This window comes from Xiphophorus couchianus, chromosome 20, assembly GCF_001444195.1.
Source record: "Xiphophorus couchianus chromosome 20, X_couchianus-1.0, whole genome shotgun sequence".
Taxonomy (NCBI): Eukaryota; Metazoa; Chordata; class Actinopteri; order Cyprinodontiformes; family Poeciliidae; genus Xiphophorus; species Xiphophorus couchianus.
In genome coordinates, this window is record NC_040247.1 from 23,918,906 (window position 1) to 23,941,596 (window position 22,691).

Genomic DNA, 22,691 nt, shown 5'->3' on the forward strand with positions numbered 1-22,691 from the left:
AGCACCTTTAAAAGAGGGTTAAACAAAATTAAAAAGAGAGTGAAAATGATCAAATTCCAACAGGATGTTTAACTATCTGATTTTAAAACATGTTTTTTTTTTCACAACATAAAAAAGCTTCTTTTTTAAAAAAAAAATCAAATAAATAAATCAATCAAAACGTCTGTTGTTTTGCCTGGACTTGTTCCTGTCACTGTGCTGATCTCGCTTTTTCACTGAGATGTGTTGACTTGCGAAAATCTGCCATCTAGTGGCACGGAAATGCATTGCAACTAAGACCAGTACCTTTTTAAGATGATCTCTTACATGCTGTCACTTTTAATGTGTTCGTTTTCTTTTCTATTCTTAAAAAAATGCAGATTATAAATATATGACTAAAGATGACGTCTAGAAACATTTATCCTACTCCAAATGCTTCAATATTACAGTAGCCACAGGTTGTTTCCGCTTCTTCCCCAGTGACCACGTAACCTCCAGCACTCCCTCCAATGATAAGTAAGTATAGAAAATAAGAGGAATGGGAAGATGGTTACTCACTAGAAAAATCCACAGACTTTTGTGACACATGACCCATAAAGCTTCATCTGTTGTTTTGAAAGAACCGATTAACCAATGTCTTAATCAGGTACATTTGCAATATTTTTACCGCGCCCGTGGTATCACTTTGGATCAGAAAGTTTCTTAGTAGGAATAATTTAGTTGACCAGTTTTAAAACCTAAACAGTATGCTGCCCAAGAAAATGCACATGTAACCAAAAATGTCAAAGTCCACCTGAATAACTAATTAACAAGTAAATTAGTTATTTCTTAGGTAAACAATAAATACATCAATACAGTCCTAGCTGATTCTTTACAAATTAGTTGACAGGTTTCACCATTATATTGTATTGTAATGTATTGTATTGTATTAGAACTGGGATGTTAGCATTTAAGCAAGCAGGCAAATATTTTTATTTGATAAGATACTAATAAATAAATAAATAAGTAAATAAATAAACAAATGGATAAATAGCTGATTATAGCAAAAATACAATTACAGCTACTACTTTTCACATAAATTGCTAGGCTTCACCCTTATATAACATGATTAAATAAACAAAGTTATGTAGTAAGCAAGAAAGTAAAATCCCAAATAAAATATTTGATAAAGGAATAAATGAATTGCTAGGTCACCGAGAAAGTAAACAAACTAATGTACTATGTGATAGTGAAACAAGTGAATAAAATGCCATTCTTTTTGAAATAAGACAGAAAAAAATGGCCTTTGATAGGTTAACAGATGAACAACAAACAAATGGGTAGATTTATCATAATGGTAAATGTCAAAAGATAGACAGAGCCACTACCACGCTTATAAGTTGCTTTGGGTCACGCACATAAACTTGTCCAAGCATTATATTTAATATTAGCTCAAGTAATTTAAAAAAAATAAACATTTTTAGTACAGAAATATGGGGTTAAGAAAAAAACAAAGTCTGTTTAATACGTGTTTAAAAGTTGAAATTTTCTATAGATATTTGCATATCGCCAACAAGCTGTGCCAGAGCGCATACTCTAATTTATTATTCCTAGATACGTTTCCGTGGTGCAGTGAATATATATCAGTGGAGGGCGCACTAACCGTAGGCTATACGTGGGCGTGTCAACATTAAAATTTGAGAGCGGTAATTTAGTAAACTCGCTCGTATTCACTATTGTTTCTCGTGTATGAGCTTTACCAAGGGGGTTTTGACACTAATAAACTCCACACCGCCCAAAATGGGAAAATAAAAAAAGGTTTCAGTACGGATGTCGCCATCTTTAGTAAGGGACAATAACCCTACAGTTGTAACAGAACTTGCTATCATTTGCTCAAACTCTTAAAGTGTTTAAATAACAAAGTCTAAGAGAGTTCATAGAAACAGAAGTAAAATATACGCGTACAGAAACCCTCTCCTAACATATAATACATATAACAAATAACGATATATTTGTTAGAATGTGAAATGCTTATCGGGCGAGTTTTAGTCGCCATGTTTACTTTGGGTGACGCTAGCTCGCTTCCATTTTCCTCCGCCTCTGGTTGTCAAGAAGATGGCAGCTTCCAGGCAGGCATGAGAGGAAATACTTCTTCACAAATCGAATGAATTTGGATTATTGCCTCAAGATAAGAGCACATACTAGTGTTTTTGCATCTACTGCATCAGATTAAGTGAGTAAGACTGATTAATGTTTGCGCCTTTTCCGGGTTTGTTGTGTTTTGTTGTGGCAAAGCGCCCGGCCATTTTTCTTGAGGGAGCCGCTGAAGTAGGCCGACTGTCGAAAAAATGGCTGCTTCCAGAGACGGCGTGAAACATAATAACACTGTGTTTGTGCTGTTAGACTAGATTTAGCTAGGTTTTGGGAGTGTTGCCGAAACTATATTTTTACTGGGTAAGTAATGCATATGTGATTTGGTGAAAGTTGCGTCGAATTTAATTGTGACTTTTGGCGACGCTTTGACAGATGCTAGCCGCAAAGCTAACCCTGCTAGCATTGCTAAATTAGGTTGAGCAGCTAGCGGCAAAAGCAACGGAGCAATGGCTAACAGTCAGTTTGAATGCTATACCCATAGCACGTATATCTTTGTTTATTTGAGCAAATCCCTTACATGCAGTTGAGAACTTACCTTTTCTGACTAATACGTATCATTCTTTAATGTCGTGGCGTCTTCTTTTCAATAATAAGTGCGTTAAAGCCGTTGCAAAAATGCTAATTTGTCTAGCTACAATATGGCGACTCCCAGAGAGGCATGAAAATAGCCAACTGCTGCTAACGATAGAAAATTGAATTAAATACTTATTGCCGCTCTGTATTGTTCTGTTTGTTCAGCCGGTTTTCAATAAGTGAGTTTAGTTTAGCCTGTTTCGCGTTTATGTGGCTGTGCAGTGTGTTAGTTTACATATATTTTGCTTGTTAATTCGCTTCCGCCATTTTTCAGTCGGGTAGCAGAGTTAGCGGCGGCTGTTTGTTTGCAAGATGGCTGCTTCCATAAATTGAAATCAATGGTTGCAAATAACTTTGTGTAAAGGGGTTATGCCTTTCTGGAGAAATCTGAAGCATCGAGTGTACATCGAGGAATATAAGTAAGCAGTGTCTGGAAACATTTTGCACTTGTTTTTGGTATTGAGTTCATCCGAGGCGAAGCTAACAGCTAACTATTTAGCGCTCCAGCTGCTTTGACCGAAACAACAGTCGCGAATGGTTCGGTACTGTGCATTAATATACGGCCGATGCGTTTTATGGGGTTGTTGTTATGAAGATGGTGCAGTAGCTGCAAGCCATTGAAGTCCGTGTTGTTTTATTTTTCTTTGCGGCAGAAGTCATGTCTGCCCCTGGTTCCGCGGTGTCTGGGACCACTCCGTCGGTTCTGCAGCCACGATGGAAGCGGGTCCTCGGATGGTCCGGTCCGGTCCCTCGGCCCAGGCACGGACACAGAGCTGTGGCTATAAAGGAACTGATGGTTGTTTTTGGAGGTGGAAACGAAGGAATTGTTGACGAATTACATGTATACAACACAGGTAAGTTTTGGCTTGCATGCTGAACTTCGCTTACTAGTTTCTGCAGCAGGTGTAAAGTTTAGTTTATTTCACCAGTAATGATATTCACAGCAGTTTCGCGCAACTTCTGCTTTGAACCCTGAAGTTTAATTCAAATTTGGGATGTATAAAGTTGAGTTGTGAGCAGGCCTCTCCAGGCCAAACAAACCCTTGTTTGAATAATATGGTCTCCCTCTGTTGGGGAAATCGGGTTATTGCACATTCAAAAAAGGCGGGCTAAAATAAAATGGATGATGCTGGTTGGCTTAGGCACATCCTGTGTCCCACTTTCCTGTTCATAAAACAGAGATAAATAAATTTATCCGTTACTGTTGGTGTGTATGTGTTGACATCCCTAAAGCCTGATTAGAGTTTACATTCCAATCCTATTTAGGGTCTTACTTACAGTGTGTGTGTATATATTTATATGTATGTGTATGTATGTATAGATTTATGAAAATGGAAAAAAAAAATCTGTTTTATTTCAGCGACAAACCAGTGGTTTATCCCAGCAGTCCGTGGTGATATCCCTCCAGGTTGTGCTGCATATGGTTTTGTATGTGATGGAACACGGTTGCTGGTTTTTGGTGGGATGGTGGAATATGGGAAATACAGCAATGATCTCTATGAACTACAGGTAATCTCTCTGTTTAAAAAAAATCCAAAACATGTCGTCTCAGAAAAAGAAACTAAATTATGTTTTCTAACTTATATTTTTAATTTAATGTAAAAGAATAATCACGGTAAAACCACAATTTTTGTAACAGGCCAGCAGATGGGAATGGAAAAAACTGAAAGCCAAAAATCCAAAAAACGGCCCACCGCCTTGTCCTCGACTCGGCCACAGCTTTTCACTCGTTGGCAACAAATGCTACTTGTTTGGTGGACTGGCAAATGATAGTGAAGACCCCAAAAACAACATTCCCCGGTAAGGAAGCATTGCATTAGAAGCATCTACAATCTACTGACACAGGAGTCTATTTTAGACAACTAAATTACCTTTTGAATATCTGTCTTCCCCTCCCCAGATACCTAAATGATTTGTACACACTCGAGCTTCGTCCTGGTTCTAGCGTGGTCGGGTGGGATATTCCAATCACGTATGGCGTCCTGCCTCCGCCTCGTGAAAGTCACACCGCTGTGGTGTACACAGAAAAGATGACCAGAAAGTCACGCTTGATAATCTATGGAGGAATGAGCGGTTGTCGCCTTGGAGATCTGTGGACGCTTGACATAGGTAGGGGTCTGCCTCATAATTTAATAAACAAAGATAAAAAATGCCTCTGGTCAAGTCGACAGGTTTACTCCCCGTTTTGTACCTGCTCAAAATCACTTTATTGGTTTTTACTTTCATTACATACCTGTAAATAAGATGTTTTGTTCCCTATCATTTTTATATTTCTAATTTTTCAAATTTCTATTGCAATTCATTTCTATTCCAATTTCCATTTATTTTGTTTCTGATCTCTGTTTGGATCTGTTAACTTTTTCATTTGAGCTGAGAGTCCCCAATTAAGTCTAAAATAACTGTTCCATCCTGTAAATATATAATTCACTGAGCTGTAAAACCACATTTTGTTATACAGTACAGAATTATGCAAAATGATCTGATATTAAAGTAGGTCCAAATTGACACCTTTGAGTACAAATTGATGCAGGATCAATAAAAACTAATCAGCAGTCGATGGCTTTGTTTAGTACCAAACAACAGTCTGTTATAAAACATTCAAAACTATAAAGATGTAAATTTCTGAATGGGCGAGATGACTCAGTTAACACTCAACTTTAACTGACTGTAAACAGGTTGCAATATTTACTTAAATTCATTGAATTTTCATTTTCTGTTCCCAGATACCCTGACTTGGAACAAACCTTCAGTAGGCGGTACGGCACCTCTTCCACGAAGTCTTCACTCTGCCACCACAATCACAAACAAGTATGAAGGCCACATCTGTTCTCCTTAAAACGTAGAACGTTACATTTTTGCTAATAGAACTGTCTCACGCCGGTTGGATTTTCTCACTTTGCAGGATGTACGTTTTTGGCGGATGGGTTCCTTTGGTAATGGATGACGTTAAAGTGGCCACGCATGAGAAAGAATGGAAATGCACAAACACACTCGCTTGCCTAAATCTCGGTTTGTCTCCCTCCGTAAGATTTCCCATTGTAAAGAGATTGAGTAGAAGTTGTTTTAGTGCTGAAGGTGTTGTGTCTCTGCAGACTCCATGTGTTGGGAAACAGTGTTGATGGATACCCTGGAGGATAACATCCCCAGGGCCCGTGCTGGCCACTGTGCCGTGGCCATCAATTCCAGACTGTATGTCTGGAGCGGTCGTGACGGTTATCGGAAAGCGTGGAACAACCAAGTGTGCTGTAAAGACCTTTGGTACCTGGAAACAGGTGAGGATGTTGTAACAAATTGTATTTGTGGCTTGCGTGGGATGTCGGTAAACGTCTTACTATTGCTGTTCGTCCTGCAGAGCGGCCCCACGCTCCCGCCAGGGTCCAGTTAGTCCGTGCCAACACAAACTCTCTGGAGGTGAGCTGGGGTGCAGTGTCCACCGCCGACACGTACCTGCTGCAGCTGCAGAAGTACGACATCCCCGCGACCCCGGCGGTAGCCTCGCCAGCCACGAGTGCAACGCCTTCGCAACCTGTCAACTCTCCAAAGAGCCCTGCACTGGCTGCTGCAGCACCCTCCGCGCAGAGTTTACAACAGACAGGTTACCAACGCTCACCTTGCAAAGTAAAGAAGCTCTGCTGGGTAACAAAAAATTAAGTCTCAACTCCATGTCTTCTGCTGGTTCACAGCTGTTTTAAAGGTTGCAGCTCAGCAGGCTGCCACAGGCGCATCTGTTGTCACAGTTCGCCCGAGCCAGCCAGGGAAATCCCCCGTCACCGTGACGTCCCTTCCTCCAGGTGTTCGAATGGTAGTGCCTACCCAAACCACCCAAGGATCGGTACGAGCCATTTCACACTCCAACTTCCTGATTTAAGTGTATTAACATCTTAAACCTTAATATATTTAGCATTATAAAAAACACTTCTGTTTTCAGCCAATTGGAAGCAGCCCTCAGATGAGTGGCATGGCAGCTTTAGCTGCTGCAGCTGCAGCCACACAGAAGATCCCACCCTCTTCAGGAGGCACCGTTCTCAATGTTCCCGCGGGTGCCACCATCCTCAAAACAGTGGCTGTCTCCCCAGGCACCACCACAGTGAAAGTGGCTTCTCCTGTAATGGTAAACCTCTCAATAAATACCCTCGTTCAGGACATCAAAACAGCTTAGCTTTTGTTAATAATTATCTTAGTGCAAGTTTTGAAGTGATGTTCTCTTAAAAGAATAAAAATAGTGAGTGTCTTTACTACACTGTACAGTCACAAATCACGTTGGACTTTTTACTATTTACTTATATTTAGTATGATGTGTGAATTTTCTCTATCACTTTTGAGTCTATTTGTCCTACTAATGTGCCTTGAAATTGACCCTCTGGGACATATAAAGTTATTTGAATTGAATTACCTGCTGTAGATCATTGATTTAGTATAAATCCAGGTTAGTTGTACAACTTGTGCTACCTCAAAAACCCTCTGGTCTCAAAATGTCATAGCAATTTATGCAAACACTGTTTTATGAACCCTTTAAGCTATTGTAATATTTTCATTGGGGCTTTTTTTTTTTTTTTGACATATAATGATTGATTATTGGTTATTTTATACACCTGCGATGATATACCTGTGTGAAATGCATACTGGAGGAGCAGAACATGGAAAGTGTTTTGCTGTCAAGAAAATTGTCTATGCTTAAAAAAAAGAGGAATGATTTTATTTCACATTGTCTTTTTTATCAGATGACTGATCACTGAAAACATGTTCCATTCTCAGTATGTTTGACTCTGGAAGATCATTAGATGTGCACCACTTCCTGCCTCTATTTTTTGTGCAAATAAGTAAATGGTACATTTACAAGGAAACAAGAGTTCCCTCATATTGTTCAAACTGCTAAATGTAAACAATTTGAAGGTTCATAAAGTACAATTTGCATAAACTGCTGTACTTTTTTTATACCAAATCAAAAACTCACCTTTTTCTTGGCCTTTTCTGGACTAGCTGTTAGCTTTAAGCTCTCTTCAAAAGTCCCTATCGCTTAAAGGTAATTTTGTTTTCACAGGTCAGTAACCCAGCCACCCGCATGCTGAAGACGGCCGCGGCCCAGGTGGGCACGGCAACCGCGTCCTCTCCCACCACCACCAGACCGATCATCACTGTGCACAAGTCCGGGGCTGTCACAGTGGCTCAGCAGGCCCAGGTGGTCACCACTGTGGTGGGAGGAGTCACCAAGACCATCACCCTGGTCAAGAGTCCTCTCACCATGGGCAGCAGCGGTACTTTGGTAAGAAACCGTGTATTTTACCACATTATCTCCTGCGATTTAAATCTGCAAAGCACCGTATGGTGCTTTCTCTTGCATGCTGTAAATGGCCTTCTTCCACAAATTTCACTGTGACAATGTGAAATTTGTCATGGGGGGGGACTGTTGGACAGCTGGACTAAGAAAACAGGGAGTGCAATGTTATTCGTTTGTATGACTGTCAGTTTAAAGCAGCAAGTCAGAGCCACGAGTTCAGTAGACCGCCTTGCCCCTGACCTCCCTGTGCTCTCCGATGCTTTCTAGTGACTCGTGAACTTGAATCGCTCTCCTATGTTGGCAGATCTCCAACCTTGGCAAGATGATGTCTGTGGTGCAAACCAAGCCAGTGCAGACGTCAGCTGTCACAGGCCAGGCTTCCACTAACCCTCTCACACAGATCATACAGGTCAGCTATCTGCATGAGTGCAGAAAACAAATGAACAAAAAAAAGAGAAAAAGAAACAACTAGAAATAGCTTAAAACTACTGAGTTAGACACCTAGTCTTCTTCTGTAAGCAGTCGTTGAACATGTGCTATCCTCTCAGACAAAGGGTCCCCTCCCAGCCGGCACCATCCTGAAACTGGTGACGTCTGCAGACGGCAAGCCCACAACAATCATCACAACGTCCCAGGCCGGAGTCACAGGAAACAAGCCCACGATCCTCAACATAAGTGGCGTCTCACCTACTACTACCAAGCAGGGAACCACCATCATTAAAACCATCCCCATGTCGGCCATCATGACCCAGCCTGGAGCCACAGGTTTGAACTCATCTGATTGATTTTACAATCTACAGTAAACTAGTAGCCGGGCCATGGGAAGAATGTTTATACGGCTGGATGATATGGCTGAAAAACATATCGCGATCTAAGTGTTCATATCAGTTGATATTGATAATTATTGATTGGTTTTTGTTTTAAATACCTGTAATACTGCCAAACTGGCGAGATGACATTTCCTGATTTATCCCCATTTTCACTTTACAAGAAGTTATGAGGGATGTTTACACGTTTACTCAACAGGTTGCTACTACGTAACCAAAGAGTGAGTTAGATAGTTCATGTCACCCATGTTGCTTAACTTGCTGTGAGAGGTTGACCTGCTAAAGTCTTTCCTGAGCCTACATCCCCCAGAATGCTGAGTGGTTCTAGATCAGAGTTCAGTGAATATTCTATATATTGAATATCCTATCAGTGGTAGTTTCTATTGATATTGATTATGTTTCTGTTGCAATAACGAGATATTTTTATATATTGTCATTGATTTATTGTCCAGCCCTCGTCCTTGAGTGTATCTTAAGCTATAGGAAATGCTATTTGGTGGTATAAATCACTGTCTAAAGCTCAAACTTGTCTTATCTATGCAGGCGTGACGAGCAGTGCAGGCATGAAAACACCAATAACGATCCTTACCACCAAGGTAATGACCACTGGAACGCCTGGTAAAATTATTACTGCTGTGCCCAAACTGTCCACTGCAGCTGGACAGCAGGGACTGACGCAGGTAAGCTGGCTTTTCTCAACTGCTTTTTGTCTCTATTGGGGGTTTTTTAAACAGAATTTTTTTCAAAGATGAGATCAAATTTTTCTTTTTGTAGGTGGTATTAAAGGGCGCTCCAGGACAGCCGGGCACTATTTTGCGTACCTTGCCCATGAGCACAGTAGGCGGTGTTCGTCTCGTTACGCCAGTGACGGTCTCCTCTGTTAAGCCCACGGTTACTACGCTGGTTGTCAAGGGAACTACTGGTAAGGATAACCGTGTCTTTTGTAACCACTGAGTTGTTGTTGGGTTACAAAATAATTTTTAACGAGATATTTTTATGGTTTTATGCTTGGTTTTCCCCCAGTGTTTTATAAGCCTGGCCACCAGGCTTTACTTGTGCCCCCAACAGGCTAAGCATTTCTTATTTATTTATAGTCTTTTTAAAATGTTTGCATTTTTTAAGACTTTATAGTTCAGGTATTAATCTTTCAATAACACATAACTATCAAGTGATATTTTTAAATTTCCTGTCAACTTTAAACATTTTTTACGACGGGCTGCTGGATGAATGCCCTGCCCGTCACCCAACCACCAGGCTTAGCAAGTTTTCTGGGGAAACCTTGGATAGTGATGATGCTGTGCAGATTTGCAGCTTGTTTTAACTGAGGAAGAGAATCTACGAAGATAGGGTGGATGTTTATTCCAGTGCTGAAATGGCAATATATATAAAAATAATATTGGTAAATATCGGCCCATCGATATCGGCGCAAAGTTTCATATCAGTGCATCCCCATTTTAAAGGATCCTCTGAACATCCCTTTAATCTCTCCATCTGTGCTTCCTGTAGGAGTCACCACTCTTGGCACCGTCACTGGGACGGTGTCCACAAGCTTGGCAGGAGCCACGGCTGACAGCTCCAGTGCCTCCCTGGTGACGCCGATCACCACGCTGGCGAACATCGCTACACTGTCCAGCCAGGTGATCAACACAGGCGCCATCACGGTCTCGGCTGCTCAGACCAGTCTGACTTCTACTTCGACTCTGCCCTCCTCTACGATGACAGTGCAGGTGAGACTCCTGTGTCCCACGTTTCTAATAGCTTTTTAAAACTTACAATGAAAAATACTCTAGCAGCAAAGTTTTAGCCGGAAATGATGCAGTACTTGTATGTAATGATGATACTGGTTTTGCCTCAGAACCAGCCCACCCAGGTTACCCTGATCACAACCCCCAGTGGTGTTGAAGCCCAGCCAGTCCAGGATCTTCCTGTGTCCATTCTGGCTTCTCCGACCTCTGAACAGCCCAGCTCCACTGAGGCAGGAGCAACTGGAGACGGTTCTGGTACCGTCACCCTGGTCTGCTCCAACCCGCCGTGCGAGACCCACGATACAGGAACTACCAACACTGCCACCACTTCCTCCGCTACAATCGGAGCCGGACAGGTCTGCTCCAACCCGCCCTGCGAGACCCACGAGACAGGAACCACCAACACGGCAACGACTTCCTCTGCTACAATCGGAGCCGGACAGGTCTGCTCCAACCCGCCCTGCGAGACCCACGAGACTGGAACCACCAACACGGCCACGACGGCGTCTTCGAACATGTCCACATTACGCATGTGCTCCAACCCTCCCTGCGAGACCCACGAAACGGGGACGACAAACACGGCCACAACAGCGACCTCCAACATGGGAGGGACCCAACAGGTGTGTTCAAATCCCCCCTGCGAGACCCACGTGACGGGCACCACCAACACAGCAACACAAGCTTCCTCCAGCATGAACGCCGGCGAGACGGGCACCGTGCAGAGCTCTCAGTCAAATCCACCCAGCGAAACTCACGAATCAGGGACCAGCGACAGTCCGTCCGCATCCACCTCCAGCGTAGGGGAGGACCAGAGCAGCACAGCAACGGGCCAGATCCAGAGGGTCTGCTCCAACCCGCCGTATGAAACGCATGAGACTGGGACCACCAACACCGCCACTACTGCTACCTGCAACATGGAGACCGGTGAAGGCACAGGTATGTCAAAGCCAGCATTAAGTAAACAGAGAAACTAAATGTGCTGGGTTTTGTTTTGATTTTTACCGAAATAGAAACTGTTGTATTTATATTTGATTTGCTACATCATATGTTGAATTGACCATTTTACCCATCAGGGTTCTGTTTTTGACTTGTTGACTAAATACCAAGGTGTCCACGCATCCTTAATAAGACTCAAATCCATGTATCTAAAAATAAGGTTTTAAAATGTCTTAAATCCATTTTAATATGGAAATTAAAATGGACCTATGTTCTGTGCTTTGGGTCAGGGATGGCTGAATGTTATGAATGAAATAAAGTTGATAAAATGTGTTTTAAAGTAGATCTTTAAAAAGCCTGATCTGACCTGCCATTGTGACTGTTCTGACTATTGTTAGCCACATATTTTGCAGACGTGACCTGGTGGGTCTGTCGGCCCTCTCTTGCAGTGGCCTATTTTCAATTTTAAATATATTCTCTTTCAATGCTTCTTCAAACACAACAGTTGCTGATTTTTGAAACATTGCCGGTCTAAATTATTCCAGATGCCTTTAAAGAGCTTTTCACCAACTTCACAAAATCAAAAGCCACTGTTGGCTTCTGCATTTTAGCAGTGAAGTGAGAATATTTTATACTAAAATGTTTAGAGTGTTGGAAAAACTTAAGGGAAAAAAAACCTTAAAATTTTAATCTAAAAAGTGTGAAATTCTGAAAGTTAAAGTGTTGGAACCCTGTGTTATGTGTAGGGCTGATCCTGTTCATCAAACAGTAACTAGAATAGATGTTTGAAGAAAGTCAGTCTTATCAGATGAGTTTTAATGAAGCTACTTTGTGAATAGGGAGGTTTCCATAGCCAATAATCTTCCAGCTATTTGCCTGTAACCTCCTGACTGCAGTAACTCGTTTGACTTCGGCCTTCTCAGTAGCAGAGTAGCTCTGTGATGCTTTATTTGCCCCTGGCAAAACTCCTTGATGTCTGTAGATACTAAATACAAGCACATGCTGCCTGCTAACTTAGCCTTTCAGATCAGAGCATTAACGAGCTTTGTGGAAACTCGTAAACTGTCCCACATTTATTTTCACTCTTCACACAGCAAATTCACTGTGTCCCCCACATCTTCTGATTAAACGCAATTGATGGTTGCGTTGCATAAGTAAAATGTTGTTTTTCACTCTTTTCAGCCGCCCAGCAGACAGAGGAAGGAGCAGAAGGAACAAGCACCACAGAGGAAGCTGCTACCACTGCAGCTACTAGCGTAGCTACAACCACCCAAGGCAGAGCCATCACCACGGTCACTCAGTCCACACCGGCCCCTGGGCCCTCAGTACCGGTAAGGAAACGACGCACTTCTCTAAATTAGCAGCTTATTTTAACAGTCTGTTGTGGGACATCTGCAATTGTGTGTTTAAAAACTGCAGGCCTGAGTGTTTAAAAAAAACAACTACTTTTGTTTCCCTCCAGTCAATTTCCTCAATCACAGAAGGAGTAAGCACTGCAGCCAGCAGCACGGAGGAGCCGATGCAGACTGAAGAACCTGCATCAGCAGAAGCTGCACCTGCTGAGGAGCCTGCTGCCGCCATGGAGACACAAGCAGAAGTAAGTAAAGCACATTATACGCACAGTCAGCGGCAGCATGGCTAAATTTATCATCACAGCTAATTTATTTATTTATTTTATGAATTTGTTCTTTCAGGGAGAAGCAGCTACTGCAACGGCCTTGAACCTGCCCTCGGAGCTGATGTCTGAGGCCCAGGGGACCACGCTGATGGTGACGGGGCTGTCGGACGAAGAGCTGGCTGTCACCGCCGCCGCCGAGGCTGCTGCCCAGGCTGCAGCTACAGAGGAGGCCCAGGCCCTCGCCATCCAGGCTGTCCTGCAGGCAGCGCAGCAAGCTGTATTGAGTGAGTACACACCGTCCCCTCAACGGCCACGTTAGGTATGTAGGGATCACAGGCTGCATCATAATTATTAATAGCTTAATGCACACAGGGTATCATGAGCCTGTCGGGCCACCAGGCTTTGCACCAGGCTAAGTGGTGTTTGTTTATTTTAAATAGGGTTTTTCATACACCATTCACAGTGACAGTGAAAACAGATTAAGCTAGGTATATAGCTGACTCATTGAACTGGTGCGAGGTGTGCGCACCGATTGCACCGACTTTGCACCTTTCCATTGACCTCACACAATTATTTCCAAGCAATAATGCCTGCACACACACCTCCGAAGTTTTGTAGCTTTTAACATTCTTTAACCCAAAGAGACGGTTGGACTTCCCTAGCACCCTTACTACCAGGCTTGGCAGATTTTCTGGAGGAAACCTCAGCACATGTCAAACTGGAGACCTGGGACCAAATCCAGCCAAAGATTTATTATTTTTTAACCTCTCAACTCCAGGTGCCAAATTACATCCATTTCAGTTTTTTGCAATTGCAGAAATTCACACAAAATTAACAGATCCCTGCATCTGTGAGTTTATCTCAATTTCTCTGCAAAAAATTGTCAAAAAATGTGTTGTGATTGCCAACGCCCACCTGAGGGTGGCAGTATTTCTTCTCATATTTCTGCTGTCTCAGCCTCACTTGATGCCATATCATGGAATATGACATGGGGAGTAACAAAGTTACATATATTTCATACTTCCTTTCAAATCTTTCTAAATTAGTTTCATCTGTGACTTGGATTGCAAAAAAAATCATAAAAGCAATTGCAAAACCCTATAGGAACTGATCAATATGAAAATATGTTCAATATTATTTAGCTTTAAGAAGAACTTATCAAATGCAAAGTTGGCTAGTAATATTTTGGCAGTTTGGTAATTGGTTTTATCAACACATTCTGCCACAACTGACCCTTGAGATCATCCATGAGACCTTGAGGGCCAAAATACAAATGACCTTGACAGCCCCGGCTTAAGGCTGTGCGACTGTAAATATTACGTGATGTGTTTCCAGATGAAGGCGACGGTTCTGGGGAAAGCCAGCAGCCCACCAACATCCCCATCATGCTGACCCAGCAGGAGCTAGCCGCACTGGTGCAGCAGCAACTACAGGAAGCACAGGCCGCCGCGCAGCAGGCCTCCGTGGACACCAGCATGCCTACCGAGGGCCTCGCCCCCGCCGACAGCCTCAACGACCCGTCAGTCGAAAGCAATGGGCACAACGAAATGGCTGCCTCGGTCACCAGCGCCGTGGCATCCCTTCTACCACGTACCACTGCTGAGAGTAAGTCTTGCTACATTCTGTAGTCTTTTGTGCATCTAAAATGAAGGCCTTAAAATGTCTTAAATTCACTACAAAAAAATGTAAGTCTTTAATACGTTAATCACAGGACTATTTTATTTTGTGTTTTGTATGTAGTCTATTTTTGACATGGATCTTTCCTGTCGGGAAAACGTTTGATCAGATATCGTCATTGTGCTCTGTGTCTCGTTCTGAGAGCTACCGCTAACTAGCCGCTAACTAGTTTTGTAGCACTACAAATATATAAAATATGTAATTTTCTTTTGTACGTTTCTGTTGTGATACAGATCTTAAGTTTCATTCATAATGACCCTAAAAAGTCTTAAATTTGAGCCATTACTGTATTTGTCTAATTTTTGTTGCTCTTTCCACAACCCAGCTCTGGCTCCATCAAGTACGTTTGCGGCGTCTATATCAGTAGCAAGTCCGGCCAAGCTGCAGGCGGCAGCCACTCTCGCAGAGGTGGCCAATGGCATCGAGGGAGAGGTGAGGCTTGAGCGACACCTGATGGGTCAGCTTTGAGGGAGCGAGAAAACAAGTTTTAACTGATTTTGTTTTGATTTTGTGGTTTGTCCAGAAACAAGCCCCTCAGCCCGCTCCAGTGAAGCCTGTTGTTAAAAAGGAGAACCAGTGGTTTGATGTCGGGATCGTAAAAGTGACGAATATGGTCGTCACTCACTTCCATGTGCCAGGGGACGATTCTCAAGGAGATGTAAGTGTGACAGGAATGATGCGCCGTTCCCCGAGACTTTTCCTCTAACTCTGTGTTGTTCCTCTGGGTAGGACGACTCTGGCGCCGTACCGGACTACGGTCAGATGAAGAAGATGGAGCTGCAGCCCGGCACGGCGTACAAGTTCCGCGTGGCTGGGATCAACGCCTGCGGGCGTGGAACGTTCTCTGAGATTTCTGCTTTCAAGACCTGCCTACCCGGATTCCCAGGAGCCCCGTGTGCCATCAAAATTAGCAAGGTAAACATTTCGTTGCAACCTGTAAAGCTGAATGCGACCTCCTGCTGAAGCTGCAAAGTACTAAGCATTATATAATCACTGTCCCCCGCAGAGCCCAGATGGCGCCCACCTGACCTGGGAGCCGCCTTCGGTCACGTCAGGGAAAATCATAGAGTACTCTGTGTACCTGGCCATCCAGAGCAGCCAGACGGCTGAGGCCAAGGCCTCCACCCCGGCCCAGCTAGCCTTCATGCGAGTGTACTGCGGACCCAACCCCTCGTGCTTGGTGCAGTCGTCCAGCCTCTCAAACGCTCACATCGACTACACGACTAAACCAGCCATCATCTTCCGCATCGCCGCCCGCAACGAGAAGGGCTACGGTCCCGCCACTCAAGTTCGATGGCTACAGGGTAAGAACGGAGAATTATCAACGAATTTTGCTTTTTCCACCTGACTGGAGCTGAAGCTGACTCTGTAAAAGACGCAACTCGGTCGTGTTATCACAAAAGTATTGTCCGGTTAAAGTTTGACTTTTTCTTCCGTTGTATTCTATGGTTTTTGTAAAGTATCGGAGAACAATTTAATTACACAAATCAAATTAATATTATTAGCTTCCCTACAAACACACATGCTAAGCTAACCAGCCTAATTTATCAACGTTTATTAACAAACAAAATGCTGTTTGTGAACGCTTCATAACACCGACCAGTACAGTTCTGTTTTCAGTACTAGCTACCAGGGCCGGATTTATGACGATGTGGGCCCCTGGCCTGTTTTGGTGCCCTATACTCTAAAGCAGTGGTCCCAAACTACGGCCCGCGGGCCAGTTGCGGCCCGCCTCCACATTTGGTCCGGCCCCCTGAACAATACCAGAGTATTTTCATATATGTGCATTTTTATTTGATAAGTTGGACTTTTGCAATAAAATAAATGTTCCTTAGTAATGAACTTTATTTATTATTAACTACTAGTTAGTAACTATTTTATACATGCATATAATTGACCCTAACCCTTTTTTTTTTGTGGAGAACCCAGTGTTATTTGGTTATTATTTATTTCATAAATAGTGTTATTTCCTGACTTTTGTTCTCTGAAGAATCCAGAAAAGGTTATTTGATTGTGCTTTCTGAAAAACAATACATTTTTATGTTTAGCACTCTTACAATCGTCACACTTTTTCTGTTACAAACTGACCCCGGCCCCCCATCAGAGAAGGGACAAGTTATGTGGCCCTCACAGGAGAAAGTTTGGGGACCCCTGCTCTAAAGTGAAATTATTTTGCTAGTGCAAATGAATAGGTCGTCCTGTACATCAGGTAGATTTAATGCGTCCCCTAGTCAATGGTGCCATGTTTCTCCCCAAAGAAATCAACCAGAGCTTCATAATTTTCAAACATTTGAATTTTGTTCATGTTCATAAAAATCCACAAGCTTTATATAAAATGATATAAAAATCAAAGCTGGTGAGCTTGCCGCTCCACAGTTAATCTAACTTTAGGTTATAGTTAAAGTTATGTTTTTGTTTATTTTTTTTCTTTGGTCAGATTAGAAACAAAACTAACTCCTAAACACAGCACTCAGAGTAAGTTGAATTGCTGGTTGTTGTCTATAACCCTGTGAAGGGTTTTTCCCTCAGGTGTGGCACAGAGTCAGAACTGACATAGCCACCTGTTTATCAATGCTAGGTTGCTGATAAACAGGCCAAATAATTTTATTGGTCTACAAACCAACAGACACGTATTCACCATTTTTAGTATTATTGCTTTCTATGATTTGTGTGTTTAACTTGACTAAACAAGTTCAGTTTTTAGGGCCCTCCCACCTCCCCGTCAGGCATATTTTTGGGCAGCAATGCTTTGCGCGTGCTATGCTAATATGATGTGCCCTTCTATTGAGGAGCCTAAAAGACTCTAATTAGCAGTCTGTGTACTGAAAACACCCACTACCAGTGAAAATATATTTACATTTTTCTGTCTACTTTTAGTTCATGAATGTCAGGTGCTAAGATTGGAAGGGAAAGAATTAGATTTACCTTAAGCCTTAATTAGCTTCATACGGTTTTGAGTTAATAACTGCATTTTTGCGCAAGAGAAGCAACAAACTGATTTGCGTGACGTGTAGCAGAGACCTTTCATTTCACTCATTCATTGTAAAACGGACTTAGAGAAAGTGACGACAATAAAAAGTCACACTGACGGTGGAAACACAAATAGCTCACGCTACACAGTCGCTCCAGTTTAGCATGACTGAAGGAGCCAAACTAGCAGATGAATTCTAATCAATAATTGTTGTAATCCACAGAATCTGGTAAAGACGCCACTTCTGCAAAACCTGCCCCGAAAAGACCCGGCACCTCTCCTGATGCGTAAGTATCTTCTCCTACCCGCTTCAGGTTGAACCCGATCAGCGATTCATGCGACTCATTCTGGTTTTGTGTCCCTCCACAGCAAGACTACTGGTCCAAAGAAAGCAAGGACGGACCAGTGAGGTTGCCCAGAGTCCCCTCCCAGTCTTTTTGTCTTTTTTTTTTCCCCACTGTCCTTTTTATCAGGAAGACTGACATTCACTCATCCTCCTCCTCATCCCCCCAACCCCCTGTCTCAGATCAAAATGGTGGCAGAAGCCCAGATGAAAGTCAATCTGAGACACATTTCTGTAGATAAACCCTCTGCCCCCTTTACTCCTCCTCCTCCTTGTTCAGTTGGTCGTAATATTTTTAGAGCAACTCAAACCTAGAAGCACATTCTCTTTTTTCAGCCACATCCCTTTCCTTTGTTTTAACATCTATTTTTGCTTCTTTTTTTCCCCCCCAAATAGTTGAACATTATAGAAACATTTACACCTTTTCACAAACTGGGAGCCAGGCTGAGCGCTATGTTACCTAATATTTTTTTTCTTCTGTGTTTTGTGAATTCTGGGGGGGGAGGTGTAGAAAGAGACTACATAAAATGTTGTACAGTGTTTGGAAAAAAAAAAAAATGTTTGTGGAGGCATTCAGTTTAGACGAAAGGAAAAAATCGGTATGGAAACAAATAAAGCACTTGTCCTCCACAAACGAGGACATCTTTTTCTTTTTTTGGCTCCAAAACAATTTGCTTCATAGAGAACCAAGTCTGTCCAGTCATCGTACTGGACTCCAGTCTCCTGGTAAATATCATCACTGTGCGCTTTTTATCCCCCCCCCCCTCCCTCCCTCCCTGTCCCCCCCGAGATACGAGGAGTGGAGACCGGCGCGTTGGAACGGACGAAGGAAAAAGGAAAAAAAAACAAAAAAAAAACGGCAAAGGAAGAGATTTGTAGAAAAAGAATGATGGACTTTGCTAAGACAGAGACTGGCAGCACACACACACACACACAGACGTTTCAAGAAAAACTTCCAAAAAAACAAAAGAAAAAAAAACCTTTTCCCAAAAAATTAGCAATGATGCAGAAAAAAAAATCTCTTGTGTAGTTTATTTTTGTATTTTTAAGCTTCTTTTTCCTCCTGTGTGTATGTGTAATTGTGTGCATTTTAAGAGAGAAAAAAACACATCGCTTTTTTTTTTAAAACTGTTCGACCCCCTCCCCCTCTCCCCTCTTGTAGTTTGTGTTCGTGGGAAGATGGCCGGCTGCGTTCAGGTTGCCACTATATTTTTAAAAACCATTCAGGTGGTTCGTGTTGTTCCTGTTGACGGACGACGATGAAAGACGAGACTTTTGTATTTGTTCCAAGTAGAACCGCAGAGGTTGTAGGACTGAAGGGAACCTTGAAGTGGACCCAGAGAGAGGAGTTATTTTATTTTTTACTTTGTTTACTCTTGATGCTTGTGTTGCTTTGTTTGCCAAACATAAATTTTCCCGGGTTGGAAGGGAGGGGGGGAAAAAATTTCTAAAAAATCGGTGTCACATCTTTCCTGACTTTTCCTCCCCATGCCCGGTCGGTTGTTGCTTCTTCTGCTCATGAATCTTTAAGTTTGTAGAATGGCTACATATATTCCGTAGACCCATCCCCCTCCCAACCCGCGACACCTTTATTAATGTCTGTGAATCAACTGAATAAATTTTAATTTGTTTTTTCCCTTCTCCAAGGCTCTGTATTTCAGACCACAGATGGTGTGCTAAGCTACCTGTTTCTTGTCTTTGAATGGGAAGGCCGCTTACAGCCGGAGTGCTACTCACTTGTAAATTAGTTCGTTCATAGAGCAAGAATAAAACAAAACACACACACACAGAAAAAAAACAACAAAACAAACATCTTGGCCTTTTATATAATTACCTGTAACAAACTGTTTTTACATGTTGGGTCATCTCTTGATTGCCTTTTGTGTCTTTACTTATAAAAGAAACAAATATATAAATATATATATAAATATATATAGTCTCCCTGATTGTTCTGATTTTTTTTTTTTTTTTGCCGCTGATTCACTGTAGGGAGTGAAATCCTACTAGGTCCATCAATCCAAACGTGTACAGGGGGGATTAGTCTGGCTGGGGGGCATGAGTGGAGATCTTCTGTGTAAAAGGGCAGATCCAGTTTGTGACGGTAATTTAAAAGAATAAAAATAAACAAAAAGGCCCCGAACGTCAAAGCCAGGGCCTCTCCGCTTGCCGCCGTGGCTTCAGGTTGGGATTTTCTCCTGATTTCTTTCTAGAAACTTTCTCTTCATATGCATTCATAATTTTTGTGCGTGTCGGTGTGTCTGTTAAACGAAACTAGACATGCATGCAAAAAAAAAAAAAGCAGTGTATTTTAGTAGTGATGCCTTAAGTTAGACCATAAAGCTGAAGGTTCTCAAAAAAAGAAAAAAAAATGGAAACAAAAAAAAAACATTTAATGAGTTTGTTCCTCTCTCCATGTGGTATACAATTGTGTCCTTTCCTTCCACAGTACCTTTGCCGGGTCACTTATTTTTGCACCCTTGTTAGATAGGTCATCATCAGCAGTGCCGAGGTCTCCGAACTTTCCTTCCCGCGCCGGGACGAGTGCTCTCTTATCAGCACTCGCAGGTGTTGCGAGTTTCTCTCGGCTGTTCGCAGGTTATCTGGAAATGTCCTGTATTTTCCAATGTGTGTTTTTTGTACTGTAGGGAGTAATGTATCTTTTATCATCAAAAATAAACATGTTAAACAGAGACTGTGTCTCGGGTCTGCTTTTTTTTTTTTTTAGGACTGAATTTACCTGCTGGAGGCCGAGCTCTGCGGCTCTTAAAAATGGCTTCTCCATGTCCAGGTCCTCTTTGGCGCTTCCTTCAAAGTACTCCGCCCCGATTTCTTCACACCACCGCATTGCCTTTCTGCGAGACACCTAGACAGCAGATGAAGTATTTCACAATCTATAATGCAGGAGAGATTATAGAGCTTATTATACGTCTTTCATATCTGGACTGGGTACTCAGAAAGTTACGAGTAGAACCAATTAGAATCAATTCTCCTCTCAATACTCAGGTTCCTACAAAAAACTGTATTAGGATTTTATGTGATGAAGTGTCAAAAATTCTAAATGTGTTTTCAAAGCAAAGTTGAAAAGTGTGGCGTGCGATACTGGATATTCTGGTATTGAGCAGATATTAAGAAAACACAGGGCCAGTATCGACAGCACTTATATTTTAAGTCTGACGTATCAAACTTGCAGCCCTTAGGTATTGTTTTATTGTTTTCCTTTGAATTATTTTTGCTAAAACATGGGAGAGAATTTAGAGAATAAAAAGGCAAAAAGAAATTTTACCAGAGAGTTGAGGAACTACAGTGCACAAATTTCAAGAGGGAATTTGAAGCTAAAGTATCGATCTCAACATCGACACCAAGCTGGAATCAATACGCCGCCTCTAATATTGAGCCCCTTTCAATGTGCTACCCCTAAATAAAATCCTACTCAACTTGCCAGCAGATGCACAATGGAGGAAGTCTGCAAACGAGTCGAGACCGACCTCCCGGTTGCTCAGGTCCGTCTTGTTGCCCAGGACAACAAAGGGAAAGTCTTCGGGATCCTGAGGCTCTCCCTGGACCAGGAACTCCTTCCTCCACATCTCCAAGGCGCTGAAGCTGGTCGAGGATGTGACGTCAAACACCAGCATGCAGCACTGGCTCCCTCTGTACAGAGGCGTGCCCAGAGACTGGAACCTCTCTGTGCCCGCTGTGTCCCAGATCTAAACGCACACACAAAGAGAGAGAGGGGGGAACACAAGGCTGCAGAGCCTCTGCCAGTCATGAAGGTTGATGCATTTCACTGTGATACACACACCAACCTGCAGGGTCACCGTGTTCCCATTGATCCTGACTGCTTTGGAGAAAAAGTCCGTCCCTATGGTGGCTCTGTACATGTTGGTGAAGCGGTTATCCACATATCTGCTCATGACGGACGATTTTCCCACCCTGTGTAAACGCACACACACATACCCACGCACACACACACACAAGATAAATTAGAAATAACCTCAAACTGACCTCTTTCTTCGTCACAAGACACATTTAACTCCACCTGTGTGTCACGCGACGTGTAAAATGGTTAAAAAGTGGATGAAGTTGTTTAAACATCTGCCTACTTACTACACACATAAATGTTACACCTTTACTTTAAAGAGTCGCGGCAAGTGAAAGTGAAACATTTGAGCTTTGAACTGAACCGAGTCCGAACATTTCAGAGTGAAAACAAAACGACCAAAAGTTACCCGGAGTTTCCTATGAGGATCGTCTTCAGAGTCACGGGAGTTTTTTCCTCACCCATGTTGAACGGAGGCTGCGACCAGATTGACTGCAGCTGTGAAGCTCCGGCGGACGGTGACGCCTTCAGGGTGCTGCTCGGAAATTCGCAATGGGTTAGTTGTCATTTATCAAACCTAAGTGACATTCATCAAACCTTTTATTTATTTATTTTTCTCCAAAATATCTTATCGGACTTTGAAACACGTTAAGGAACGAAGCGATGATATGCAAAGTACAGGAACAAAAGGAGGGGAAAAACGCAGCACTTTTATTCAAATGTTGATGGTATGATGACGTATTTTTATAAACAACATATTTTGTAGATTAGGGAACGAACCAAAAGCCTTAGCA

The 22,691-nt window shown here is 42.5% G+C and overlaps 2 protein-coding genes across 2 annotated transcripts; one reads left to right on the top strand and one right to left on the bottom strand.

Annotated features, from left to right (window-relative positions):
- The first annotated feature begins 2,036 nt into the window (after positions 1 to 2,036).
- On the top strand, positions 2,037 to 19,721 carry hcfc1a (host cell factor C1a). The gene is made up of 28 exons (XM_028002045.1): positions 2,037 to 2,191; positions 3,339 to 3,539; positions 4,046 to 4,194; positions 4,325 to 4,485; positions 4,586 to 4,794; positions 5,409 to 5,493; positions 5,588 to 5,694; positions 5,778 to 5,957; positions 6,038 to 6,280; positions 6,369 to 6,517; positions 6,614 to 6,796; positions 7,727 to 7,948; positions 8,268 to 8,372; positions 8,512 to 8,728; positions 9,334 to 9,470; positions 9,565 to 9,712; positions 10,297 to 10,517; positions 10,646 to 11,471; positions 12,654 to 12,802; positions 12,934 to 13,068; positions 13,166 to 13,373; positions 14,425 to 14,694; positions 15,092 to 15,198; positions 15,290 to 15,424; positions 15,496 to 15,681; positions 15,773 to 16,070; positions 17,961 to 18,024; positions 18,107 to 19,721. The coding sequence occupies exons 2-28, from the start codon at positions 3,344 to 3,346 to the stop codon at positions 18,144 to 18,146; spliced, it is 5,130 nt and encodes a 1,709-aa protein (XP_027857846.1). The 5' UTR covers positions 2,037 to 2,191; positions 3,339 to 3,343; the 3' UTR covers positions 18,147 to 19,721.
- On the bottom strand, positions 19,205 to 22,426 carry LOC114135099 (ras-related protein rab7). The gene is made up of 5 exons (XM_028002049.1): positions 22,307 to 22,426; positions 21,884 to 22,010; positions 21,566 to 21,784; positions 20,818 to 20,943; positions 19,205 to 20,719 (listed from the first exon to the last, which is right to left on the bottom strand). The coding sequence occupies exons 1-5, from the start codon at positions 22,360 to 22,362 to the stop codon at positions 20,633 to 20,635; spliced, it is 615 nt and encodes a 204-aa protein (XP_027857850.1). The 5' UTR covers positions 22,363 to 22,426; the 3' UTR covers positions 19,205 to 20,632.
- Positions 22,427 to 22,691: the final 265 nt, after the last annotated feature.